The 24,366-nt window shown below is 41.1% G+C and overlaps 1 protein-coding gene across 1 annotated transcript in view; it reads right to left on the reverse strand.

Annotated features, from left to right (window-relative positions):
• Positions 1 to 7,285, reverse strand: part of LOC109839516 (increased DNA methylation 1-like) — a 34,979-nt gene extending 27,694 nt beyond the window's left edge. The window contains exons 1-8 of the mRNA XM_020407978.1: positions 6,867 to 7,285; positions 5,975 to 6,064; positions 3,624 to 3,742; positions 2,793 to 2,846; positions 2,599 to 2,689; positions 2,453 to 2,512; positions 2,282 to 2,334; positions 2,005 to 2,174 (exon numbers count right to left, since the gene is read on the reverse strand). Coding sequence (XP_020263567.1) covers positions 2,005 to 2,174; positions 2,282 to 2,334; positions 2,453 to 2,512; positions 2,599 to 2,689; positions 2,793 to 2,846; positions 3,624 to 3,742; positions 5,975 to 6,064; positions 6,867 to 7,253 — 1,024 coding nt within the window. The 5' untranslated portion in view covers positions 7,254 to 7,285. The remainder of the gene's footprint in view (positions 1 to 2,004; positions 2,175 to 2,281; positions 2,335 to 2,452; positions 2,513 to 2,598; positions 2,690 to 2,792; positions 2,847 to 3,623; positions 3,743 to 5,974; positions 6,065 to 6,866) is intronic.

Raw genomic sequence — 24,366 nt, forward strand, 5'->3', positions numbered from 1 at the left:
ACACCGATCGACCAGAAATTCAAGCTGGGTGCTGAAGCTGGAGAACCAGTTGATCGTGACAGATACCAAAGACTAGTGGGCAGGTTGATCTATCTGAGTCACACACGTCCCGATATCTCTTTTGCAGTGAGCGTGGTGAGCCGCTACATGCATGATCCAAGGAAGGGTCATATGGATGCTGTGTACCAGATTCTGAGATATCTGAAGAGTGCCCCTGGAAAGGGACTGATATTCAGGAAAAATGGACATGTGAGCATCGAGGGTTATTGTGACTCTGATTGGGCTAGCTGTGCTAATGACAGGAGGTCCAGTCTCGTGGAAGAGCAAGAAACAGTCTGTGGTGGCGAGATCGACAGCTGAGGCAGAGTATAGAGCTATGACCTTAGGAGTTGCTGAGTTGTTATGGTTGAAGAGCATGCTGGTGGAGCTGAAGCTGGGTCAATGAGCTAAGATAAAGTTGTGGTGTGATAACAAGTCAGCTATCAGTATCGCCAACAACCCAGTGCAGCATGATAGAACCAAACACATCGAGATCGATAAGTTCTTCATTAAAGAGAAGTTGGATAGTAGACTACTGGAGCTAAGTCATGTTTCAACTAAGGACCACGCAGCAGATTGTCTGACTAAGGGACTTAGCTCATTAGATATGATTTGAGGATGTGACAAGATGGGCTTAGTGGATATCTTTCGCCCATCTTGAGGAGGAGTGTTAACATATGAGTAATATGCAGGGACTTATTTGTAAGTTATATTTTGTAGGGGCCTATATAAGCCCAAGAGATTTCATAATAAGAATTAGGGTTTTCTCATATATTTCAACTCTTGTCATAGGAGGGGATTTCCTCATTGACGCCTATGTGGCACAATCCTCACCATCCTCATAAAGTAGGCACAAATTCCTACCATCCTCATAAAGTAGGAGAGAGAGTATGAGTTGGTGGGGATTTGTGCCTACTTTATGAGGATTGTGGGGATTGTGCCACATAGGCGATGAGGAAAATCTTCTCCTATGACAATGATACTCATTAATCTCTCTCTTTCTATATATATATATATTATATTTAATTATATATATATATATTATATTATTATATTATTATATATATACTATATATGCGAGAGGCGAAAGAGAAATTCTTATGTCAACTTAAGTGGACCATCCACCAAACTTTCTATCTATTGATGATACCTAGGGATCCATACAAGATATGAAGAGACTTTTTATATATATATGAGTGGATAGAAAGTTTAGTGAACAAAGACCTCTTGTCCACTTAAGTTGACATAAGTTCACCTCTCTCTCTCTCTCTCTCTCTCTCTCTTTTGATAGTGAGGTGGCATATTCTCCTCCACTCATTAAAATCGGGGCCTACATTCACATGGGATAGAAAGTTTATGTTTTGGTACCAATCATTCCCATGTATATATATATATACAAGTCTCTGGTCATATGGAGGAAATATGAATTAAGCTGTGGTAACCCAACCTCTGCCGAGGTAATGCTTATTCCATTACCCACGTAACCTGTATTCATAGTCTTATATCCATATGCTCATATATTTCATACTATATTTTCTTTCAGTTAGTTCACATAAGTAGGATTATTTTGTACTCTAGACTTTACGTACGTTATTTTTGCTTCCTTTTCTCTTGCGTTCATAAACTTGTATAAGTGTAGATATGAATTAGAGAATTTAATAGCCGGGTGGCTATATAGTGCTTCATCATTTCAATGCTTATGATACTTATGCATACAATATACTCTTTGCTGTGAATATTAACAATGTAAAGGATATTAAGCGATAACAATGTATAAAATAATGGTTATTTTCAAGTTCCTGCTCTGAAATAAGAATTTTGACATCTGGACTCGATGTTAAAATGCAAGTTTTCACCGAAAAAAAATATCCAGTGCATATATCTTCTGAATTCATGCTAAAAAAAGGAGAAAATTTTACAAACTTAAAATTTATGAAAAGCTAAAGAAAAGGGTTGTTAAATTACCTAAGTGGAAAGACCTCGGACAAAGATCACAATACAGCAGGTCTTCGCCTAATCCACAGACATTACACCCGATATCTTTTTTTCTATTTGATAACATCCCTTCTTTGGATAGTTTAAGGGATAGCTCATGCAATGAAAAACCACGACCAGGGAAATAAATGTGATGATAACTGGAAATAAGATCATTAAAATAATAACCCAAAAAAAAAAACAGTAAGTCCGAGATCGATGGTGAAGCACATCAACAAGATGCAAAAACTTTCTAACAATAACTCACGGCTTGCGCCTTTGACTTTCCCCAGCATGGGTCTCAAATTTTGAAGGACTAATCTGCAATAAAGATTAGAACATAATGGAATTAATAAGTTCGGGAAGTCAGGAAATCACCAGAAGACTGAGATGGGAAAAAATGAGGAGGAGAGGAAATACAAATAAATGATATATATACCACTTGTTCACAGCAAGAACAAAAGATTCCAGAATCTCGTAATTTACCCTCAAGCAATTTCTGGAAGTCAGGAAATATGTCTAATTATTGATCGAATACATAAGCTTATAACTTATAAAATTAATTGATACAACTTGATTTCATACCTTCCCATCTACCATGTAGTGCACTGTGTCATCCTTGAATTCCTTCAGCAATTCTTCATTGTTAAACACTGATTTATGGAATCCGATATCCCTTGTAATAAGAAAGAACAGAAAGTAGGAAATTTTAATTCAAGATAGGAAAAAAAAACTGCCTAGCTAATAATAGTTCAAACAAATGAGTCCAGTGTACCAACTTTTTTGTTACTTTTGCAGAAGTAACCTTGTTCGATGATGAACTTTTCTTCGAACTGCTCTTGAAAAAAACCAAATTAAAAGAACCAGGCATGCGTTAATAGTGTGAAAAAATGCATGTGTGAGTATAGGAAAGTTGTATATAAACTTGAGACAAGAATGATTATGAATTTTGTCATATTGCAAGTCAGGAAATAAATATATCAGAATAAGAAGACACTAAGAGGCTTCTGAAATACATTATGGAGAGAACTATGTGCTGCGAATGCTGAATCTAGAATTTAATTTCAGGTTAACCATTTTTCTTCAACATAATGTGCAAACATATTGAGCAAACTCGAAACCAAGAAGGCTACATCCACAAGATTGATCAAGAACTTTTTTGTGAAATCAAGAAACCAACAGTACATAGATGCTGAAAATACAGGTTAATGTTACACATTTTGAAGCGATATCAGAGTTTCAATTATAAGAATATGGCAAATTAAGAATCACGCCACTGTAAAATTAGAACTCCAACTCATGTGAGATATGATTATTGAGTCAAATAAGATTGTTAATAGGAAGCAATATCCTTAATGCAGTGGCCTCTCCAAGTCGTTAATAAATGATAAGCACGACCATCACCAAAGCTCAGATTTGGAACTTTTTATGTTGTAAGGGTTCTATCTGCAACCAATGAAACTACAGAGGCAGTAATTAAGTTAAAAATGATCACACTAAAGGGGTGTACGTGCAATTAAAAATATGAATAAAACTAAGAAATATTCGCAGGGGGCCAAGAGCTAAAGTATTCAAATTACTTTACACGCAAGTTATTGAAGAGATCATACCGAGCACTGCTGTCAAAAACCTTCGGTGTGCTTGGAGGTGAAGCACTCACATCATGAGTTGAAGATCTCGACGAGTTTACAGAATCTACTTCGCCTTCTTCTGATATATGGTGGAATCTCTGTTCATTTTCAAAATGAGTACGTCTTGAAGGATTCTTCTCTAAATATATATGCAGTCAAACAATGGATCACTTGATATTCTTCTCCAAATATATATGCAGTCAAACAATATGGATCACTTGATTTAATCTTTCTAAATGTATACATTACCAACAAATATACAAGGGTAAATTGCAGGTATCACCCTTAGAAGGGATTTGGCACACAAGAAACTTTTAGGGATTAAAAGATCAAGGGACAAATGTGAAGAAGAGTTTGCAGAGAATTAAAACAGTCACATTCCTGACACGACCAAATTGCACTGGAGAAAACGACAAGTGAAAAAATAGTACAAAATAATTTTCGAGACAAAAAAAAGGACAACCCAGAACAACACAAACCCCCAGGAAAAAGAATAACAGAAAATGTCAGGGTCTCGAAAAAAGATGAAACCATACATTTCAATGTTACAAAATAAAAGCTCATGAATAATTTCAAATAATATCTCCGAGATAATATTTCAATTATATTCATGTAACCTTTTAGTCCCACGTCATAATCATGATTTCATGACTTCATCAAAAAGAACTAAGGGGTTGTTCGTTTCGCAAAAAAAAAATAGGAAATCAAAGAATAGGAAACCTATTTTCTAAAAAAATTGAAGTTGTTTGGTTGGCTAAAAATGAAGGAAATCAAAGAATAGGAGATAAGATGAGATGAGTTGCCACCATATTATTGGATAATGTGAGTGATCTTTTAAGAAAACTTGTTTTGTGGTTGTTTGGTTGGCTATAAAATAAGGAAATGAATTATAAGAAACATATTTTCTATAATAGGCTCTTTTTTGTGTTTGGTTCATTCTTAAAAATAAGAAAATAAATGAGATGAGATGAGTTGTCATTATATTATAGGATGATGTGACCCATACTTAAGAAAATCAATTTCCATGTTTTTTTAGGAAATGGATGGAAAGAAAATTTTAATGAGATGAGATGAGTTGTCACAATATTATTGGATGATGTGAGTGATTTTAAAGATGAGATGAGATGAGTTGGATGATGTGACTCATTTCTTGTGTTTGGTTTATTTTTAAAAGTAAAAAAAGAGATGAGATGAGATGAGTTGGAGGATAAAAATAATATTTTATTGGATGTTGGGGGTGAGTTTTAGGGGCTGTTTGGTTGTTGTTGGTAAAGTTGTGTATTTATGACAACTTGGAAAGTTGTTGTCCATCTCATCAATTTCATTTTTATACTTTTCTTTGTTTGTTTTTTATTCCATTGGAATCATAAATTGATTGTTTGGTTTGCAAATGTAACTTTAATTGTTTGTTTGGAAAGTGTAAAAAGTGGTCCCTACTCAAATGATCATATTGGTTGGAATTATTTTTTATTATTTTTTTACTGACTTTAATATCATCTTTCTCCTAAAATCATGTTTTTTTTATAAAATCACTTTACAAGCCACATCAGCATATGAAATCACTTTACACTATTTTCACAACTACAAACAAATAATTAAAAATAATGAAAACTGACATTGGGACCCACTTTTTTACACTTTCCATCCTTTTACATGGTAAAAACATACAACCAAACAGCCCTTGGGAATGAAAATGAATAAAAATAATATTTTATTGATTTCCATGTTCTAATTTTCTTTTCTTGGTTTTTAGGAAACCAACCAAACGGACCCTAACCCAAAAAAAACAAATGGCAAAAGAAACCCATTGAGATGGAGAAAGCTACTACTAAAAATGGTTGAAATAGTTAAAGAATAAATATAGTTATAAAAAATATGGAAGGAAAAAAAACTGCACAAGAATCCTATGGTAAAAAATGCTTAAAAAGTAATTCGAGAGAGAGAAGAAGAGAAAAAAAAAGACAACCCAAAAAACAACAAAATCCCCCAGACTTTCTCATAAAACAGTAAAGAAGCACATAACTTGTTGGCCCCCATTTTAATCATGATTCCGGACATCAGCGTAAAGAGCAAACCAATAATATATATATACAAAATTAATAGAAAAAGCTGCTGAAGAAACCCATTGAGTTCCCTAAAACTATTAAGTAAAAAATAGCTAAAAAGTAATTTGAAGCAAGAAAATAACAATCCAGAAAAGAAATACAACTGACATAAGCCAGACTTACGCATAAAGAGTAGAAAAGCATTAATCAGAAGTACACCCCAAAAAAATAAAAAATAAAAAATAACTTTTCCCTAAATAGATATGAGAGTAGTTTATGCAATACCTTCGAGGGCATTTTTGACATTCGCTTTCTCAACGTCCTCTGCGCTCCCATCTTCTTCCTCTTCCCAACAATCGCCACGTCATCTAAAGCCTTTAAATCAAAACAAAACAAAATTTCAATTCTATTTATTGACCTTTTTAATCTACATTCATTAAACGCATTTTAATCACGCTTCGTTACTCATCAGAAGCAGAAGGGGAAAAAAAAGTAGATCATATACAGAAGAAACCCATTGAGTTGGAGAAAAATTACAAGTAAAAAGTAGTTAAAAAGTAATTTCAATACAATTAAAACCCAGAAAACAACAGAAATAATCAGTTTTTCTGATAAAAAGCCAAAACCTTATAATTAAAATAACAACAACAAAAAAACTTCTTCCGCAGAAAAACAAACATTAACTTAGAATAAAATTTTCAATGCTGATTTTAAACCAAAGAATGCTCAAAACTACATTTTCAATTATATTCATTTAACTTTTTAACCCACATATTTAAGAATCCATTTTAATTATAACTCATGATTCAACGAGAAAGAGCTAATTAAAGGATAAAAAGATTTACATAAGAAATTTAAAAAAATTGCAAAAAAAACCCATTAAGCTGGGGAAAATTAGAAGTAAAAATGGTTAAAAATAGCTAAACAATAATAAATATATATATATATATATAACAGAAAAAACCACCCGTTGAGCTTGAGAAAATTACAAGTAAAAATGGCTAGAAAGTAGCAAAATAATCAAAAAAATATGCAAAAAATGTAATAGCAAAATTGCAGAGAAACCCATTTGGTTTCCAAAAAAGATCAACAACCCAGAAGAAAAAAGAACCAAGAACTTAAAAAAAAAATTATCCATAACAATAACGTAAGTACTGCTAATAAAACTACGCAATACCTTCGAGGGCATTTTCGTCAGTTCCATCTCCAACGTCCTCTTCATCTCCCTCTTCTCAACTGTCACCACGTCGTCCGAAACCCCATTCTCTACCTTCATCTCATCATCACCATCGCCGTCAACAGCGATCGGACCCGACGAACTGGGCCCCACGTGCAGCTGCTGACGTGGCTTAGAGCCAGGGCCCGCCGCAGCAGCTGCGCTCTCGTCCCCTCTAGTCCTCGATCGAGTCCGACCCAGCACGACCCTAAGCTCGGACTGAGCTCTCATGGCGAAAGCGAAGTCCCGCTTGTGGCCGGGTCGGACCCTGGAGCGGGTTACGCCAGAGGGCTCCACATTGGTTTGCGGGTCTCGGCCGGACCCAATGAGGGAGGATTGTTCTGCCATTAGAGGAGGGATTTGGATTTTAGGGTTTTTGCTTGGAGAGGAAGAAAAGAGAGAGTGTTTTTGGAGAGGGAAGAATCGAAGATGATGAAGAGTGAGTAAGAGGAGAGAGGGTGGTGAATAAAGGAGAGTGGAGAAGGGTAGAATGGGAATTTTATAGAGATTTAGAAATGCGTAGGTTGACGGGTTTGCCCTCTGGTCGGTTGAGGGTGTTTTTTGGGGAATGTCTAGAATGCCCTTGGGATGAGGCTAGAGGGAGTGGATGGCATTTATGCCCACCCTATAGTCAAATTGAGAATGCAAATCTCATGGAACAAGATGTATATATGCAATTCAGTTCTAATTAATTTGATTCATAAATAAGTTTGGTAATCTTAATTTAGAAAAGGTTTGAATATGGGTAGAAAATTAAATTTTGTTTTAATCTGGGATAGAATGGAAAATTATAAACCACGATTGAAACGATGGGTCAGCTTAACGTGTATGCTCTTTGGTCGTTAGGGGTTGTTTTGTAAATTGACAAGAATTTTGACTGGTTGAGGATGTTTCTTAGGAAATTTACTAGAATATCCTTGGGATGAGACTAGAGGAGTGACTTATGCTCACCCCTATAGCTATATTGAGAATGCAAATATTATTAGAAGAACATGTATACAATTGGACTCTAGTTAATTTGATTTATAAGAATATGGATAGAAAATTAAAATAAATTTTCAACTGGGGTAGAATGAAAATTTTATAAACTATGATTGAAACGGTGGGTGAGATTGACAGGTATGCTCCAGGGTTTCTTTTTTAAATTGGCAAGAATTTTGGTCGGTTGAGGGTGATTTTTGGGAAATCGACTAAAATATACTTGGGATGAGACAAGGAGTGAGTTATGTTTATCCTTATAGTTAAATTGAGAAACACACATACAATTGGATTCTAGTTAATTTGATTTACAAGTAAGTTAGGTAATCTTGATTTAGAAAAGGTTTGAATATGGATAGAAATTAAAACATGTTTTCAACTAGGGTAGAATGGGAATTTTATAAACTATGTGACTAAAACGGTGGGTAAACTTGACGGTTATGCCCTTTGGTTATTGGCATTCTGTCTTGTAAATTGACAAGAATTTTGGTCTGTTGAGGGCTAAGAAATTGACTGGAATATCCTTGAGATGAGACTAGAGGAGTGAATCACGCAAAGTTAAATTGAGAATGCAAATATGATTAGAACAACATGTGTACAGTTGGATTCTAATTAATTTGATTTATATGTAAGTTTGGTAATCTTGATTTAGAAAAGGTTTAAATATGGATAGAAAATTAAAATATGTTTTCAATTGGGGTAGAATGGGAAACTTATAAATTGCGATTGAAACGGTGGGTGAGCTTGACAGGTATCCTCTTGGATTGTTGGCGTTTTGTCTTGTAAATTGACAAAAAAAATTGGTCGGTGGGGTCCCCTCGCCGCTTTAAGTGGGCGAGGAGAGTGTGAGTTGATTTATGTTGAGGGAGGGATGGGGAGAGAGATAGAGTGTGTGTATGTGTGTGTGTGTGTGTGCACGCGCGTGCGTGAGAGAGAGAGAGAGAGAGAGAGAGAGAGAGAGAGAGCGAGCTTGACAGGTATCCTCTTTGATCGTTGGCGTTTTGTCTTGTAAATTTACAAAAAAATTTGGTTGGTGGGGTCCCCTTACCGCTTTAAGTGGGCGAGGAGAAAGTGAGTTGATTTATGTTGAGAGAGGGAGGGGGGAGAGAGAGATATTGTGTGTGTGTGTGTGTGTTATACTTACCATTATACCATATTAAGAATATAAATCTATCAGAATAGGCTGCATGTCAATAGATTGTTCTGATAGGATATGTACTCCTAACTCGTGCTCAGTGTATACTGGAACATAATGGACTGTTAGAATTTATACTCCCAAATTGGATCCTAATCATACTCTCTTTAAAAGAGTGAGTTGTGAAAAAACTTTCTAATGACTATATTACCTCTATTCTCTTTTGATATTACATTCTAATACTAACTAAACTAAATTAATTATTATTGTTAATTAATTACATTATATGTCACTTTAAGTTTGCATAATTTGGTCCTTAGAACTTCCAACGTTATTATAAAACTCTACATCATACTAATTATTAGTAATGTATAATAATATATTAATAGATAATTACATGTTAATAAAGTATTTATGGAAAGAATAGAAAACATAGAATTATCCTAAAATTATACCATGAAACTCATATAAGAAAAATACAAAGAGTATTCTTATGTTTAGGTAATAAGACAGAAGATACAAATATTAAATTTTAGAAAATATTAGGATATTTAAGCGCATCAAGATACATTATCTAAAACTTTAAAAAAATACAGCAATATACAAGTGGAGGTATATAAGTATAATTTCGGTAAACTACAAGGTATTTAAGTTCAATTAAGCATAGAAAATATTTGAAACCTTTGTTATCTATAAACAATAGTTTATGATCCCATTGATAAATAATATTCATCATACAATATGAGGCTAGATGCTTAGCTTAAATTTATATAGTAGAGCAGATGTAGAAAAATTAAAACATCATATTTTGAATGAGTCTCAAGATTTTAAATTATTTCCTGAAATTATACTTCGCTTAGAAAACTTTAGAATAGGCTTTTGAAGAACTACTACAAAGTGTTAGACATCAAATAAATATTGAAATACTAAATTCCATGATATCGGGTAGCAAAAATCAGGGATATATATGTATTATTGGGTCTCATATGAGTAAATATCCATACATAACATGATATTATAATATGTAATCTAACATATTAATGAATTTTAAACATAAGAATTTGCATCAAGATATATGTTTAAGAGTTGGAAGAGCCTAGAGTGGAGAGATTTGGAAGAAGAATTGTGGCTTTTGTGGGTTTTGCAAGTTTCAATTTTATTTCCCAAACACGGTCCAAACCCCAACCCACAATCAAACTAAAAAATAACATGGTTTTCTCGATATCTTCAAAGGGATATATCAGCCATATTTTTTATAATGGTCGATTTATCAAAAAATCAACAAACAAAAAAAAATAATATAAAATATTACCAAGATAAAGTTTTTAACCTGATATATTGGTCGATATAACAATATATTGGTCGATATTTCATAGAATGTCTATAAGAGCAAATATGCAAATGTTATTTAGATATTAGTTCCTTGATTTTAAATATCCACTGATTCTATGTTATTCTCACAAAATTTTAAAATTGCTCATAATTTTAGGAACTAATATTAAATTATTAAAATTTTGAGGGACAAATTATAAATAAGACATATTTAAAAGAAGTGTTAATTTTTAAAAACCCTCTCAACTATGGGGATTGTCTTAAAAAACTCACTCAACTGATTCAATTTGACAAAACCCCCTCATTATGTGAGGTATTATAGATAGCCCTCTTAATTTTGGTACTATTTTAGAAAACATCTCTCAACTATAACATATCTCATAAAAACTCCTTGTAGGCAATAAAAATTGCCTTTAATCTCTATCAGAGAAGTTCAGAATAAGACTGCTAAAACCTTACCCGAAAGGGTAAGAAAAGGGAAAACGCTAATGTCTCTTAAACCATAAGGAATTTGGCGAAGCGGATGTAGCAAACCCCCTTCGGAGGTTTGATTGGCCCTGTCTCGTCGAGATAGGTGATTTTCATATATAATTCGTCCAATTCTGAATTACGGTTTGAAAGTTATGATATGTTCTTCGTAGCATGTTCTGGAGCTCGTCTGAAGAGCAACCCCGCCTACAAAGGAGTTTAGCTCGCCTAGAGACTTCAAGCTTTAAGCTTGCCTGAATGAGGCTGGCTCCTGTAGAGATCGCCTGACAGCTTAAAGCTCGCCTGCATGATCCAGGCTCGCCTGAAGGTAAGCTCGCCTGACAGCTTGAAGCTCGCCTGCATGATCCAACCTCGCCTGCACAAGCTCGCTCACCTGCACAGCCTTGCCTAAGGTCAAGCTTGCCTGCACAGCCTTCCCAGCTCGCCTAGCCTGTCAGCCGCCCACTTGAAGCATGGGAGCAGTCAAATCCCTTGAATTAAGGGATTAGTTATCCTCATGACTGTACCCAGCATGGGAATAGTTATTTCTCACGATTTAAGGGATTTGGTCATGATTCTCCTCATGACCATACTCAGTATGTGAATGGTCACTTTCCATGATTTAAGGGAGTGATTACACTCTCCTTCTTCTCTATAAAAGGCCATGAGCAGCCATAGAGAAGGGGTATTAGGACCCGACCTCTTTGAGGACGAATTACAGAGAACTCAAGACCATCTTGGACTCGAGATCAGCCTTGTTCCAGGCACACCGTCGGCGGAGTCTTGGTCTTTGGAGATCGGACTTCTTGTCATTCAAGAAGACCGAATTCTTAGCATCTTCATCCTACAAGCACAAGCACTTGATTCGCCTCGGTTGATCGAACTCATCCAATCAAGCTTCTACTGTGTACTGAAGCTTCAATCACTTGTTTGGCCTTTGTTGATCGAACTCATCCAATCAAGCTTCTACTGTATACTGAAGCTTGCCCATAACTCTGTTCGAATAGTCCAAGGGAATCAAACCCAGTTCTGACACTGAGGGAGGCATCCTATCGCTATCAAAGACCTCATGTTAAACAAGGAGGTCTTTCCCTCCGTTTTTGTTTTTAACTTTGATTCATTAGTTTGTAATAAGTTGTTCTTATCAATACAAACGAAGTTTCCATTCCGGGAAATCAAATTTTACACCAACAGAAGAAATTTTACACTTTGATTTAGTTGAAGAAACATTTTCTCCCACTGTGGTCGCCATCTTTTGTTGGTGTAAAATTTGATTTCCCAAAATGGGGACTTCGTTTGTATTGATAAGAACAGGTTATTACAAACTAATGAATCAAAGTTACAACAGAAGCGGAGGGAAAGCCCTTATTGTTTAACATAGGGTCTTTGGTAGCGATAGGATGCCTCTCTGAGTGTTGGAACCGAGTTTGCTTCCCTTGGACTATTCGAACGGAGTTACGAGCAAGCTTCAGTATGCAGTAAAAACTTGATTGGATGAGTTCGATCAATAGAGACCAAACAAGTGCTTGAAGCTTCAGTACATAGTAGAAGCTTGATTGGATGAGTTCGATCAACTGAGGCCAAACAAGTGCTTGTGCTTGTAGGACGAAGATGCCAAGAATTCGGTCTTCTTGAATGAAACAAAGTCCGATCTCCAAAGACCAAGACTCCCACTGTGGTCGCTATCTTCTATTGGTGTAAAATTTGATTTCTCGAAATGGGGACTTCATTTGTATTCATAAGAATAGCTTATTACAAACTAATAAATCAAAGTTACAATAGAAGCGGAGGGAAAGCCCTCCTTGTTTAACATAGGGTCTTTGGTAGCGATTGGATGCCTCCTTCAGTGTCGGAATCGAGTTTGCTTCCCTTGGACTATTCGAACGGAGTTGCGGGCAAGCTTCAGTACAAAGTAGAAGCTTGATTGGGTGAGTTCGATCAACAGAGGCCAAACAAGTGCTTGAAGCTTCAGTACATAGTAGAAGCTTGATTGGATGAGTTCGATCAACCGAGGCCAAACAAGTGCTTGTGCTTGTAGGACGAAGATGCTAAGAATTTGGTCTTCTTGAATGACAAGAAGTCCGATCTCCAAAGACCAAGACTCCGCCAACGACGTACCTAGAATAAGGTTGATCTCGAGTCCAAGATGGTCTTGAGTTCTTTGTAATTCGTCCTCAAAGAGGTCGGGTCCTAAGACCCCTTCTCTGTGGCTGCTCATGGCTTTTTATAGAGAAGAAGGAGAGTGTAATCACTCCCTTAAATCATGGAAAGTGATCATTTCCATACTGAGTATAGCCATGAGGAGAATCATGACCAAATCCCTTAAATCGTGGGAATTGACTATTCTCGTGCTGGGTATGGTCATGAGAATAACCAATCCCTTAATTCAAGGGATTTGACTGCTCTCATGCTTCAAGTGGGCGGCTGACAGGCTAGGCGAGTTGGCAAGGCTTTGCAGGCGAGCTTAGCCTTCAGGCGAGGCTGTGCAAGCGAGGCTGGATCATGCAGGCGAGCTTCGGGCTGTCAGGCGATCTTGCCTTCAGGCGAGCCTGGATCATGCAAGCGAGCTTCAAACTGTCAGGTGAGCTCTGTAGGTAGGCTTGGTAGGCGAGGCTGTACAGGCGATCCAGCCTCATTTAGGTGAGCTTAAAGCTTGAAGTCTTTAGGCGAGCTAAATTCCTTCGTATGCAGGGTTGCTCTTCAGGCGAGCTCCAGAACATGCTATGAAGAACAGGTCATAACTTTAAACCGTAACTCAGAATTGGACGAATTATATATGAAAATCACCTATCTCGATGAGACTGGGCCAATCAAACCTCCGAAGGGGGTTTGCTACCTCTGCTTCGCTAAATTCCTTATGGTTTGAGAGACATTAGCGTTTTCTCTTTTTTTGCTCTTTCGGGTAAGGTTTTAGCAGTCTTACTCTGAACTTATCTAATAGGGATTAAAGATAATTTTTATTGCTTACAGAACCCTCTCCAAAGTTTTCAGACCTGAATCAGGTCGCATGGGGTCTGTAACACTTTGGATATGAAGACCTGTAAAGTGATCACTGCTCAGACAGAGTGAGGATCCTTCCAACGAGTTCGATGAAGTTGACCTCTTCACTCGCAACTGATGATCGTCATCTAGGATTTTGAGAAAATGCTTAGCTATCAACGAACTTGATTTGTCTTTACCAACTACCGTTTGAGTTGGACTAGCCATGCTCTTGCCCTTAGAATGGTAAGTTGTCGAGGAGTTTCTCTTAGGCTTAATGCTAAGATTTCTCTTTTATCCTTAGTCATTTGAGGGGTTTGGATTAAGAGCGTAGGGAGCAGTTTAACCTCGTATACCAGTCAGAGGGTAGGAGCAGTTTAGCCTCGTGCACCGGTTAGAGGAAAGTGAGTAGTTTAGCCTCGTGCACCGATTAGAGGAAAGGGACAGTTTAACCTCGTGCACCGGTTGGAGGAAAGGAGAAGTAGTTTATACTCGTATATTTGTCAGAGTTTGTCGGGTTATCCTTAAGAATATTATGAGTAATATCCTCCAGGAACTTCCCATTAAAGATAGAAAACAGTTTATACTCGTATACCCATTGGAGTATTATATAGAAGCTTGTCTTCTCTTGGGGCAAAGATGAACCCAGATTTATCTTCTCTTAGGGCAAAGACGAAACTTGATTTATCTTCTCTTGTGGCAAAGACAAACCCTGAAACAGCGACATATCGCATGGTAGGCCACTATTTGGATAAAGGCACATCGCTTGGTAAGCTATTATCAAACAACAACGCCTTTTACAGGAAAGACGATGTTGGGGGAATCAAATCGTTCAGGGACGTATGAGTGTGACGATTGATTGTTATAGGAGTCATCGCATGGTAGGCTACTACCCATCGATTGTTCTAAGGATATTAGAACACTTGGAAAGGATCAGGTCGTTCAGGGACGTATGAGTATGATGACTGATTGGACAACATCATTTGTAGGAATGACGATATCAGCTATCAGAGGTAATCGTTAACCTGATAGGAATCGTCGCGATTGGAGCGACTTTGTGAACCTACCACTCCATTGAAGAGAGTCGGTAAGTAGATTTTGGTCAAAGGCGTGATGTTAACACGACAGGATTGTTTGTTGTGATTTAAGCAACTTTGTGGGCTTACCATCCTATTAGAGAGGATTGGTAAGTTGATTTTGTCAGAGGTAATGGTTAACATGACAGTAGGACTTTGTCCCATCGTCCTATTAGAGAGGATCGACGAGGGAAATTTAGAGGAGGCTATCAGAGGTAAATAGTTAATTTGATAGTTTTACGAGATCTATCGTCCAGTTGAAGGAGACTGATGGAGAAATGACTATCAGATGTGGAAATTAACTTGATAGTTGGCTTTCGTCCTAACTGTAGGAAGGTTTGACTGAGTGGGAGATGTAAAGATCATTTTAACCTTATGCTCTAATAGGAGGGTTTTAATCATTTTGGACATGATCAAACAGCCACAGCGAGAGGTTAGCAAGCCGTTCATTGACTCATGAATGAGTATAATGACGTTGATTGGAATAGTGACACATCGCATGGTAGGTCACCATTTCCGATCGGGGTGTTTATCGCATGGTAGAACAAAATTTGACTATCAGAGGTGATGATAGTTCATATAGGCCCATTTTCCTAATGAAAAGGACCAATGGGGGAATTTGGAGAAGATTTGGGGTAGTATATAGTTTCGCAGAGAAATCGAGACCACCCCCACGCCGGTGAGAATCTGGGTTGAAGGGTAAAGACGCCTTAGTTGACCTTGCGGGAGTTAAAGGATGAAATCCTCTACTGACACATTGCCCACTCAAGTAGATCGTCTCTACTACGAATGGGTATGAAGTTGTCGTCAGATGAAGGTCTTCTGGCGATTGACACATTTAAGCATCACCGATCATCTTCGGCCAGCAGTAGCTAAGTCTTTGTAGTCGGCCCCACAGTTTAGGTTTGAGTCGGCGAACTCGACAGATGCCATTATAGGCTTCTTGTGATTCGAAGCAGTGCCCCTCTATTTTGATGAGGGTTTGGATGAGGAGGTGGTTTCCACTACCAAGATGTCTTGGTCATCACCCCTTTAAAATTCATATGACCCTTCAACATCCATGCACTTGAGCATGCTCTCGACTTGTTCTCCTTGGCGGATTAAGTCTTTCCACGAGCGAGCTACGACTACACCCATATTAGATAGGATGTCGATGGAGAGATTGTTCCGGCACATCTCCATGAGAGTAGCCTCAGAAACCTAATCACGTGTATGCAACAATCGGTTCCTGAACCTCTTGACAAAGTTACTTACAAATTTTGTCTTCTTCTACTTTGCAGCTAGCATGGTGGTCACAGATACTTCTTTGTCATTGTCGAAGAATCTAGCCATGAAGAGTCGTTCCATGTCCTTCCAGTAAGTGATGGATCCAGGGTCTAATCTGTGGAACCATTCAAAAGCGACCCCCTTGAGGGTACCAATGAACAGTCGAGTCATAATGGGATCATTTCCCACTATGTGTCTAGTTTGCGCCTGGAAGTAGTAAATGTGCTGGGTAGGAGAACCCTTGCCATCAAACTGCAAGAGGTCTAGTGGCTAAAACTTCACTGGGTAGGAGACTGTATCCCATTCGATTGGATATGGTCTGAAAACCCCCAGCTTGTTCATGTGCTTCTGGAGCTTCAAGGCATCGAGTTGGCTTTGGAACTCATCAAGCCTTTTGTCCCTTGGATTATGACCCAAAGATGATGTTCCTCCAAATGACTTGGATGAGGAGCGAGAAGGAGTAGGCATCCGCTCTTTGTGCTTCGAGGATTTACGCGAAGCCCGCGAAGTCCTCTCTTTCTTCTTCTTCTTCTTCTTACTCAGAAGCTGTTCCAACATCTCCTTCAGGTAACCGATGGTTGCTTGTTGCTCGTCGAGTCTCCTAGATATCTTATCAGGGGTTTTGGTCATGTGCACTTCTGCGCCTTCACCCTGAATAGAGCTTGAAGCTTGCAACGTTACCACTACTGAGCAATCATCGTCAGCATCGTCAGAGACAGGTGATAGGCGCATGTAGTCAAATGGAATGGCTACCCCCATTTGGGCGTGAGTGCATCAGTGGATACCTTCATGCTCAATGGTCTTGGACTTCCCCGTCACATTGACAATTATGGCTGACGGTCCATATTATCGAAAGTCTCATAGAGCGTGAGTTTGTAAGTTAAGCATCCCTTGAAAATTCCATGTAGGTTGATAGTGACAACCCCCAGCGTCGGAAGGATGAGACGTGAAGTCGCATGAAGGAGGCTCAAGGGAGCCAACATAAGGACACTTGGGAAATTCCCTAAGTGTCAGATCTAACCGACCGCACTGAGACAAGTGAGGTCTAGAATGTGGGTGAGCTCTAGCCGACTGTAGGCGAGCTCGAGCATTTAGGCGACCTTCAGCCGACTGCTGGCAAGGTCGATTTGACTGGTCATTCAGGTGAGGTTCAAGGCGAGCTTGAACCTTAGCCGACTGCTGGTGCTCAAATGGAGGAGACTCAAGGGAGTCCAAATGGGAACACTTGGGAAATTTTCCAAGCATTGAATTCAGGCGTCCTTGCCTAGACAGGCAAGCTTGGGCCTGTTGGCGAAGTTCAGTCGTCTGTTCATTCAGGCGAGGTTTGCGTGGTCGACAACCTTGAGCTTGTTGGCGAGGTTCAACCTCCAGTTCTTTCAAGCAAAGTTCATATTTTTGGCGAACTACCGCTTCTTGCAGGCGGGGTCGAGCTGTTAGGCGATCATGCCAAGGTCCGCCTGTTTGGCATAATTGAGCTCGTTGGCGAGGCTCAGTCTGGTGAGGTTCGCATGTAGGGCGAGCTAGTATCTATTGGCGAGTTCGCATGTGTTGGCGAGGTTCGGCCTGTCGAGTCTCGCCTGTTGAGCGAGCTGCGGCTATGCCTTTCTGGCGAAGGTTGGCTTGCGGATGAAGTTGGACCATTAGGCGAACTTGATGAAGTTCGCTTGAACTACAGAGTTCGCCATTCTGATTTGAGCATTTTGCCAAAATTAGGAACCTTACTCATGGAACGAAGCTCATGGGGCTCGCCTGAACTGCTAGGCTCGCCGAAAACACTAAATTCACCAATTTGGAAACTTTACATTTTTGGTTGGATCTCTTCAGGCCTGAATAGTAATCCAGACCATCATCGGAGACGAGGGCTTGTGTCTTTTGGCGGGTGAGAGCTTGTCAACGTTGTTGCTTGGCTCTTTTGGAGAGGGGAGCGTTCATGTTGACGGTGAAGGTATGGTTCGTGCCGACATGAATTGACATCTCTTCTTGCATGTGGGTCTGCGAGGATCATTCAACGACCCATCAAGTAGCCCCTGAACTTGCATCCTTTGCCTCTGGCTCGACCGTGATGGGCTTGGGGGAGATAGAACCCATGTGCTTGCTCAGGCGGAGTTCTCCGGCATAGTTACCTCGGCCACTTGGGGCTGGGCCACCCGCACATCTCTGTAGCACTTGGGAGACGCATTGTCGCCAGAAGAGGATGAAGATAAGTACTCTTTGAACTCAATCACGAGGGACCCAATAGTTGTCCCCGCTACAATTTCGTCGAACTGTGCCACCACCATTTCAGTTGAAGAAACGGTTTCTCCCACTGTGATCGCCATCTTCTGTTAGTGTAAAATTTGATTTCCCAGAATGGGGACTTCGTTTGTATTGATAAGAACAACTTATTACAAACTAATAAATCAAAGTTATAATAGAAACGGAGAGAAAGCCCTCCTTGTTTAACGTGAGGTCTTTGGTAGCGATTGGATGCCTCCCTTAGTGTCGGAACCGAGTTTGCTTCCCTTAGACTATTCGAACGGAGTTACGAGCAAGCTTCAGTATGCAGTAAAAACTTGATTGGGTGAGTTCGATCAATAGAGGCCAAACAAGTGCTTGAAGCTTCAGTACACAGTAGAAGCTTGATTGGATGAGTTCGATCAACCGAGGCCAAACAAGTGCTTGTGCTTGTAGGACGAAGATGCTAAGAATTTGGTCTTCTTGAATGACAAGAAGTCCGATCTCCAAAGACCAAGACTCCGCTGACGACGTGCCTAGAACAAGGTTGATCTCGAGTCCAAGATGGTCTTGAGTTCTTTGTAATTCATCCTGAAAGAGGTCGGGTCCTAAGACCCCTTCTCTATGGCTGCTCATGGCTTTTTATAGAGAAGAAGGAGAGTGTAATCACTCCCTTAAATCATGGAAAGTGATCATTCCCATACTGAGTATGGCCATGAGGAGAATCATGACTAAATCCCTTAAATCGTGGGAATTGACTATTCTCATGTTGGGTACGGTCATGAGGATAACCAATCCCTTAATTCAAGGTATTTGACTGCTCTCATGCTTCAAGTGGGCGGCTGACAGGCTAGGCGAGTTGGCAAGGCTTTGCAGGCGAGCTTGGCCTTCAGGCGAGCTTGTGCAGGCGAGGTTGGATCATGCAGGCGAGCTTGCCTTCAGGTGAGCCTGGATCATGCAGGCGAGTTTCAAGCTGTCAGGCAAGCTCCGCAGGCGAGGCTGTACAGGCGAGCCAGCCTCATTCAGGTGAGCTTAAAGCTTGAAGTCTTTAGGCGAGCTAAATTCCTTCGTATGCAGGGTTGCTCTTCAGGCGAGCTCCAGAACATGCTTCCCTTGCCAAGATCCGGAAAGGTCCAATATATCTCGGTGCAAGCTTCCCTCGCCTCCCGAATCGTTGTACGCCTTTCATAGGCGAGACCTTCAGCATAACCTGATCCCCAAATCTGAAATTCTAGGGGTCTTCGCATCTTATCTGCATAGCTCTTCTGCCGACTCTGAGCGGCTAGAATCCGCTCTCTGATCAAAGCTACCTTCTCAGTAGTCTGCCTCACTAGTTCTGGCCCAAGCATCAGGCTGTCCTCCGGCTCAGCCCAACAAATCGGTGATCTACAAGGTCTCCCATACAATGCTTCATACGGGGCCATACCAATCGTCGCTTGATAACTGTTGTTATAAGCGAACTCTGCTAGTGGAATATGATCCTCCCAACTGCCTTGGAAGTCAATGACACATGCCCGCAACATGTCCTCCAACACCTGATTCACCCTCTCTGTCTGACCATCTGTCTGTGGGTGGAATACACTGCTATAAGATAGCCTGCTGCCAAATGATTCCTGGAAACTCCTCCAAAAGTGTGAAGTGAAAACCGATCCCCGATCTGATACGATCGTATCTGGCACTCCGTGAAGTCGAACTATCTCCCGAATGAAGATCCTCGCATAAGCCTCGGCTGTATAAGTAGTCCTCACTGGGATGAAATGTGCTGACTTCGTCAACCGATCCACTATCACCCAAACCGAATCATTCCCCTTCTTTGACTTCGGCAATCCCACTATGAAGTCCATGGAAATATCCGCCTGGCATAACCAATCTACCCTTCATCCGTAGACCTCCATCTGCTCCAATGGTCCAATCAGTCTTTGGCTCTTTGGAAATCTCCTCCTTTCGGATTTGAATCCAAGAGTCTCCCGACTGAGCTCTGACAACTCTGTCACTCCAAGATGGCTGCACTGATACAGCTCCCAAAAATGCACTGGTTCCTCCAACCTCGGGTCTAAAATCAAACTGACTAAGAGTGATAAGGTATCTATACAATGAACATCTCAAAGCCGCAACCCGATGTCGACGCTTCCTACTCAAAGCATCTGCTACGACGTTCGCCTTCCCTGGATGATACTGAATCGCGAACTCGTAGTCCTTGATAAACTCAATCCACCTCCTCTGCCTCTGATTGAGTTCCTTCTGAGAAAAGAGGTACTTCAGACTCTGATGGTCTGTGAATAGCTCAAACTGCACTCCATACAAGTAGTGCCTCCATGACTTCAGTGCAAACACCACTGCTGCTAACTCCAAGTCATGAGTGGGGTAGTTCTGCTCATGCACCCTCAACTGTGAGTCTGCATCAATACGCCTCCTAAGCCTGCCAACGATGCATCTGTATAGACAACGAATGTCCTGTCACTAGTCGGGATAGTCAGAACTGGCGCCGTAGTCAATTTAGTCTTCAAAATATCGAATGCCTGCTGGCACTCCATACTCCATATAAACTGTACACCCTTCTTCGTAAGGCGTGTAATCGGCGTCGCAATCTTCGAGAAGTCCTGAATGAACTTCCTGTAGTATCCAGCTAAACCCAAAAAGCTGCGAATCTCTGACACCGTCTTCGGGGGCTCCCAATCAAGAACTGCTGTGACCTTAGCCTGGTCCACCGCTATGCCCTCTCTACTGATGACGTGGCCAAGAAATCTGACTTCTGAAAGCCAAAATTCACACTTGCTGAACTTGGCATATAACTGGTGCTCCTGAAGAGTCCTCAACGCTATCCGTAGATGCTCCTCGTGCTCCGTCTCCGATCTCGAGTAAATGAGTATATCATCGATGAAGACGATCACAAACTGATCTAAGAAGGGACGGAAAACCCGGTTCATCAAATCCATGAATACCGCGGGTGCATTGGTCAACCCAAAAGGCATGACCAAGAACTCGAAAGATCCGTATCGAGTAAGAAAGGCGGTCTTGGGAATATCCATCTCCCGAACCCGCAACTGATGATAGCCAGAACGAAGATCAATCTTCGAGAAATACTGCGCTCCCTGCAACTGGTCAAACAAGTCATCAATCCTAGGTAGTGGGTACCTATTCCGGATAGTGACCTTGTTCAACTCTCTATAATCTATGCATAATCTCATACTACCGTCCTTCTTCTTCACGAAGAGGACCGGTGCACCCCACGGAGAATGACTCCGACGAATAAAACCCTGAGCTAACAACTCGTCCAACTGGGTCTGAAGCTCCCTCATCTCAGCTGGTGCCATGCGATAGGGTGCGCAGGATATCAAAATCTGAGACAACTCTAGTCTCCAATAACTCGGCTCCCTGATCCCGTCGCCGCACCTCCTCGATGTACGCCAGAAACGACTCCGCAAATCGGTTGCCCTGAGAGGTGGCTACAATCATCTCGGACCCATCGGACGCTCGCAACTTGACTGTCTTCGCAAAACAGTCAATACTAATATGGTAGGACGACAACCAATCCATACCAAGAATGACATCAAACTCGGACATATGCAACACTATCAGATCGACTATGAACTCCGACTCGTCTAAACTGACGGTACACCTCCTACACACGCTCTCCAGAAGCGATACTTCACCTAAAGGGGTGGAAACTGATAAAGGGGTGTCTAGAGGCTGAGCTACAAGCTGGAGTCTAGCCATAAATGCATGCGAGATGAAGGAATGCGAAGCTCCCGAATCGAAAAGAATACGGGCGGGAAGGGAATTCACAAGGAACGTACCCTCTACAACTGCTCCGCTGGCACCGTGATCACGGGGTACCACTGCATAAACTCTGCCTGTAGCTGAAGTCTGCTCTACTGCTAATGCTGGAGAGTATGGAACAATCTGCCCCTGGGGAGCCTCCTGGACTGCTCGAACCTGCCCCTCTGTTCTCTGCGTCGCTGGCGGTGCCTCAAGCCTGTTCGGCTGACCCTGACCTCTGCCCTGCTGTCGCTGCTACTGCTGGTTCGGGCCCTTGCCCTGCTGAGCTCCTACTGGTGCACTACGACACTCTGATGCCTTGTGCCCGACTTTGTGGCAGTTGAAACAAGAACCCTGGAACTTGCGCTGCTGATGCGCTCGCTGATCCTGCTGGGGTCCCTTCTTATGAGGGCCCTGCTGCTGCTGATGCTGATGCCCTGACAAAGGTCTCTTGTTCTTGCCCTTGTCCCCGCTCTGCCCTGCCTTGGCCTTCCCCTCCTTGTCCTTCAGGAACATAGTGGTCTCGATCTCCTGAGAAGTGGCAGCCTCAGCTACCTCCCTGACTGAAAAGAATCTCCTCGACACAAGATACCGTCGGAGATTAGGGCGAAGCCCAGCCAAGAACATCTGAGCCTGACGCTCTCCTGTCTGCCACATACCCGTGAAATGCAGCAACTCCATAAACCGGCTCTCATAATCTGCCACTGTCATGTCCCCCTGAGTCATCCGGGACAACTCAAGCTCCTTCCCAGTCCGTGCTGCAGAAGAAATATACTGCCCATCGAAGAAGTAAATGAAATCCTCCCATGTGAGGGTCATCCTCTGCTCTGGAGTAAACTGTAGCCGGTACCATCTCCCGGCATCTCCCTTCAGGCTATAAGATGCCAATCTCTGCTTCTGTACCGTGTCCACACTGAGTATATCGAGGATATTGCTCACATCCTCCTTCCACTTATGAGCTGTAAGAGGGACTGGTGACCCTTGAAACTCTGGTGCCCTCATCTTCTGGTATCTCTCTACCATACGGAGCCAAGCTTCCTGCTCCGTGGCTCTATCTGGCACTGCTAGTGGAATAACTGTAGGTGCTGCCTCTGGGTCTCTCTCTCTAATCAGGACGGCTGATATCCCCTGCTGCTGAGCTACAGGTGGTGGTGGCGTCCGAGGTGCTATGTGAGTAGTTACCAACTCCTCTATGGCTGTCATCCTGGCAATAAGGGGAGCCATGATATCCACCAAATACTGGGGAGCCTGCTGCGGCTCTGGTGGTGCCTGCTCCTGCTCGGGTGGAGCCGGCTGCGGCTCAGGTGGGACCTGCTGGGGCTCTGCCTGAGCGGCCCTTCTAGTGCGGGGTCTCCCACGTCCAGCCATCTCTCTGATCATAAGAAAAAATAAGGTTCATGAGTCAAAGTAGACGTATATATATAGTTCATCTCAATATGATTTTCACATCACATAATATTCAAGCATATACTTTAAGCAAAATAGTTGCCATAAAAAAAAATATTCTCAAAATTTTGAGATATACGCATATATCGTCCTCACTCATACTAGGAAATCCTTAGCGGACTCTACTCATGAATCCTAGGAAACTCTAACCTAGCTCCACGACTCAACACAGGATGATCCTAGGGATTCTGGAACTAGAGCTCTGATACCAACTGTGACGCCACTGGGTTCACACAAGGCTGCAGTCCAAGGTGAAACCAAGAATGTCAAACCTGCCATGCACCACACCGTGCAATAACATGTTTCACCATCACAATCACTATCTCTCTAGTGGAGTCAACAACAGATGTAGGTACAAAGCAAGTAAAAGGTTTTATAGCAGAAACTTGGTACAATGATAGAAACATAATTTAACACATCTCATCAACACAATAAACTGAAATGCATAGACAAGTCTGAAGTGAAAAGAAATGACAATCTGGAGATCTCACATGCCTCAAAATACATAATGACTGATACAGGAAAATAAGGCACACAGCCTTTACAACTCTAGAGCATATACCTCTCTAGCCTAAAATATCTCAAGTGGAGAAAGAAAATAAAATACATCTAATGAGAGGATCAAAAGACACTAGCAAGGGTCGTCCTCAACCTGCGACCCTCCGGGCTCCTGGCTCGTTACCTGAAAGGGGGGGGGGGGGACAACGAGCGTCAAAGCGCTAGCGAGTAACATCACAACCAACCCCAAGGGAACATGGCTCGTTGTATAAGAAAAATACAGTTAATATATAAGAGATCAAAAATCATT

The sequence above is a fragment of the Asparagus officinalis genome, chromosome 4, assembly GCF_001876935.1.
Source record: "Asparagus officinalis chromosome 4, Aspof.V1, whole genome shotgun sequence".
Taxonomy (NCBI): Eukaryota; Viridiplantae; Streptophyta; class Magnoliopsida; order Asparagales; family Asparagaceae; genus Asparagus; species Asparagus officinalis.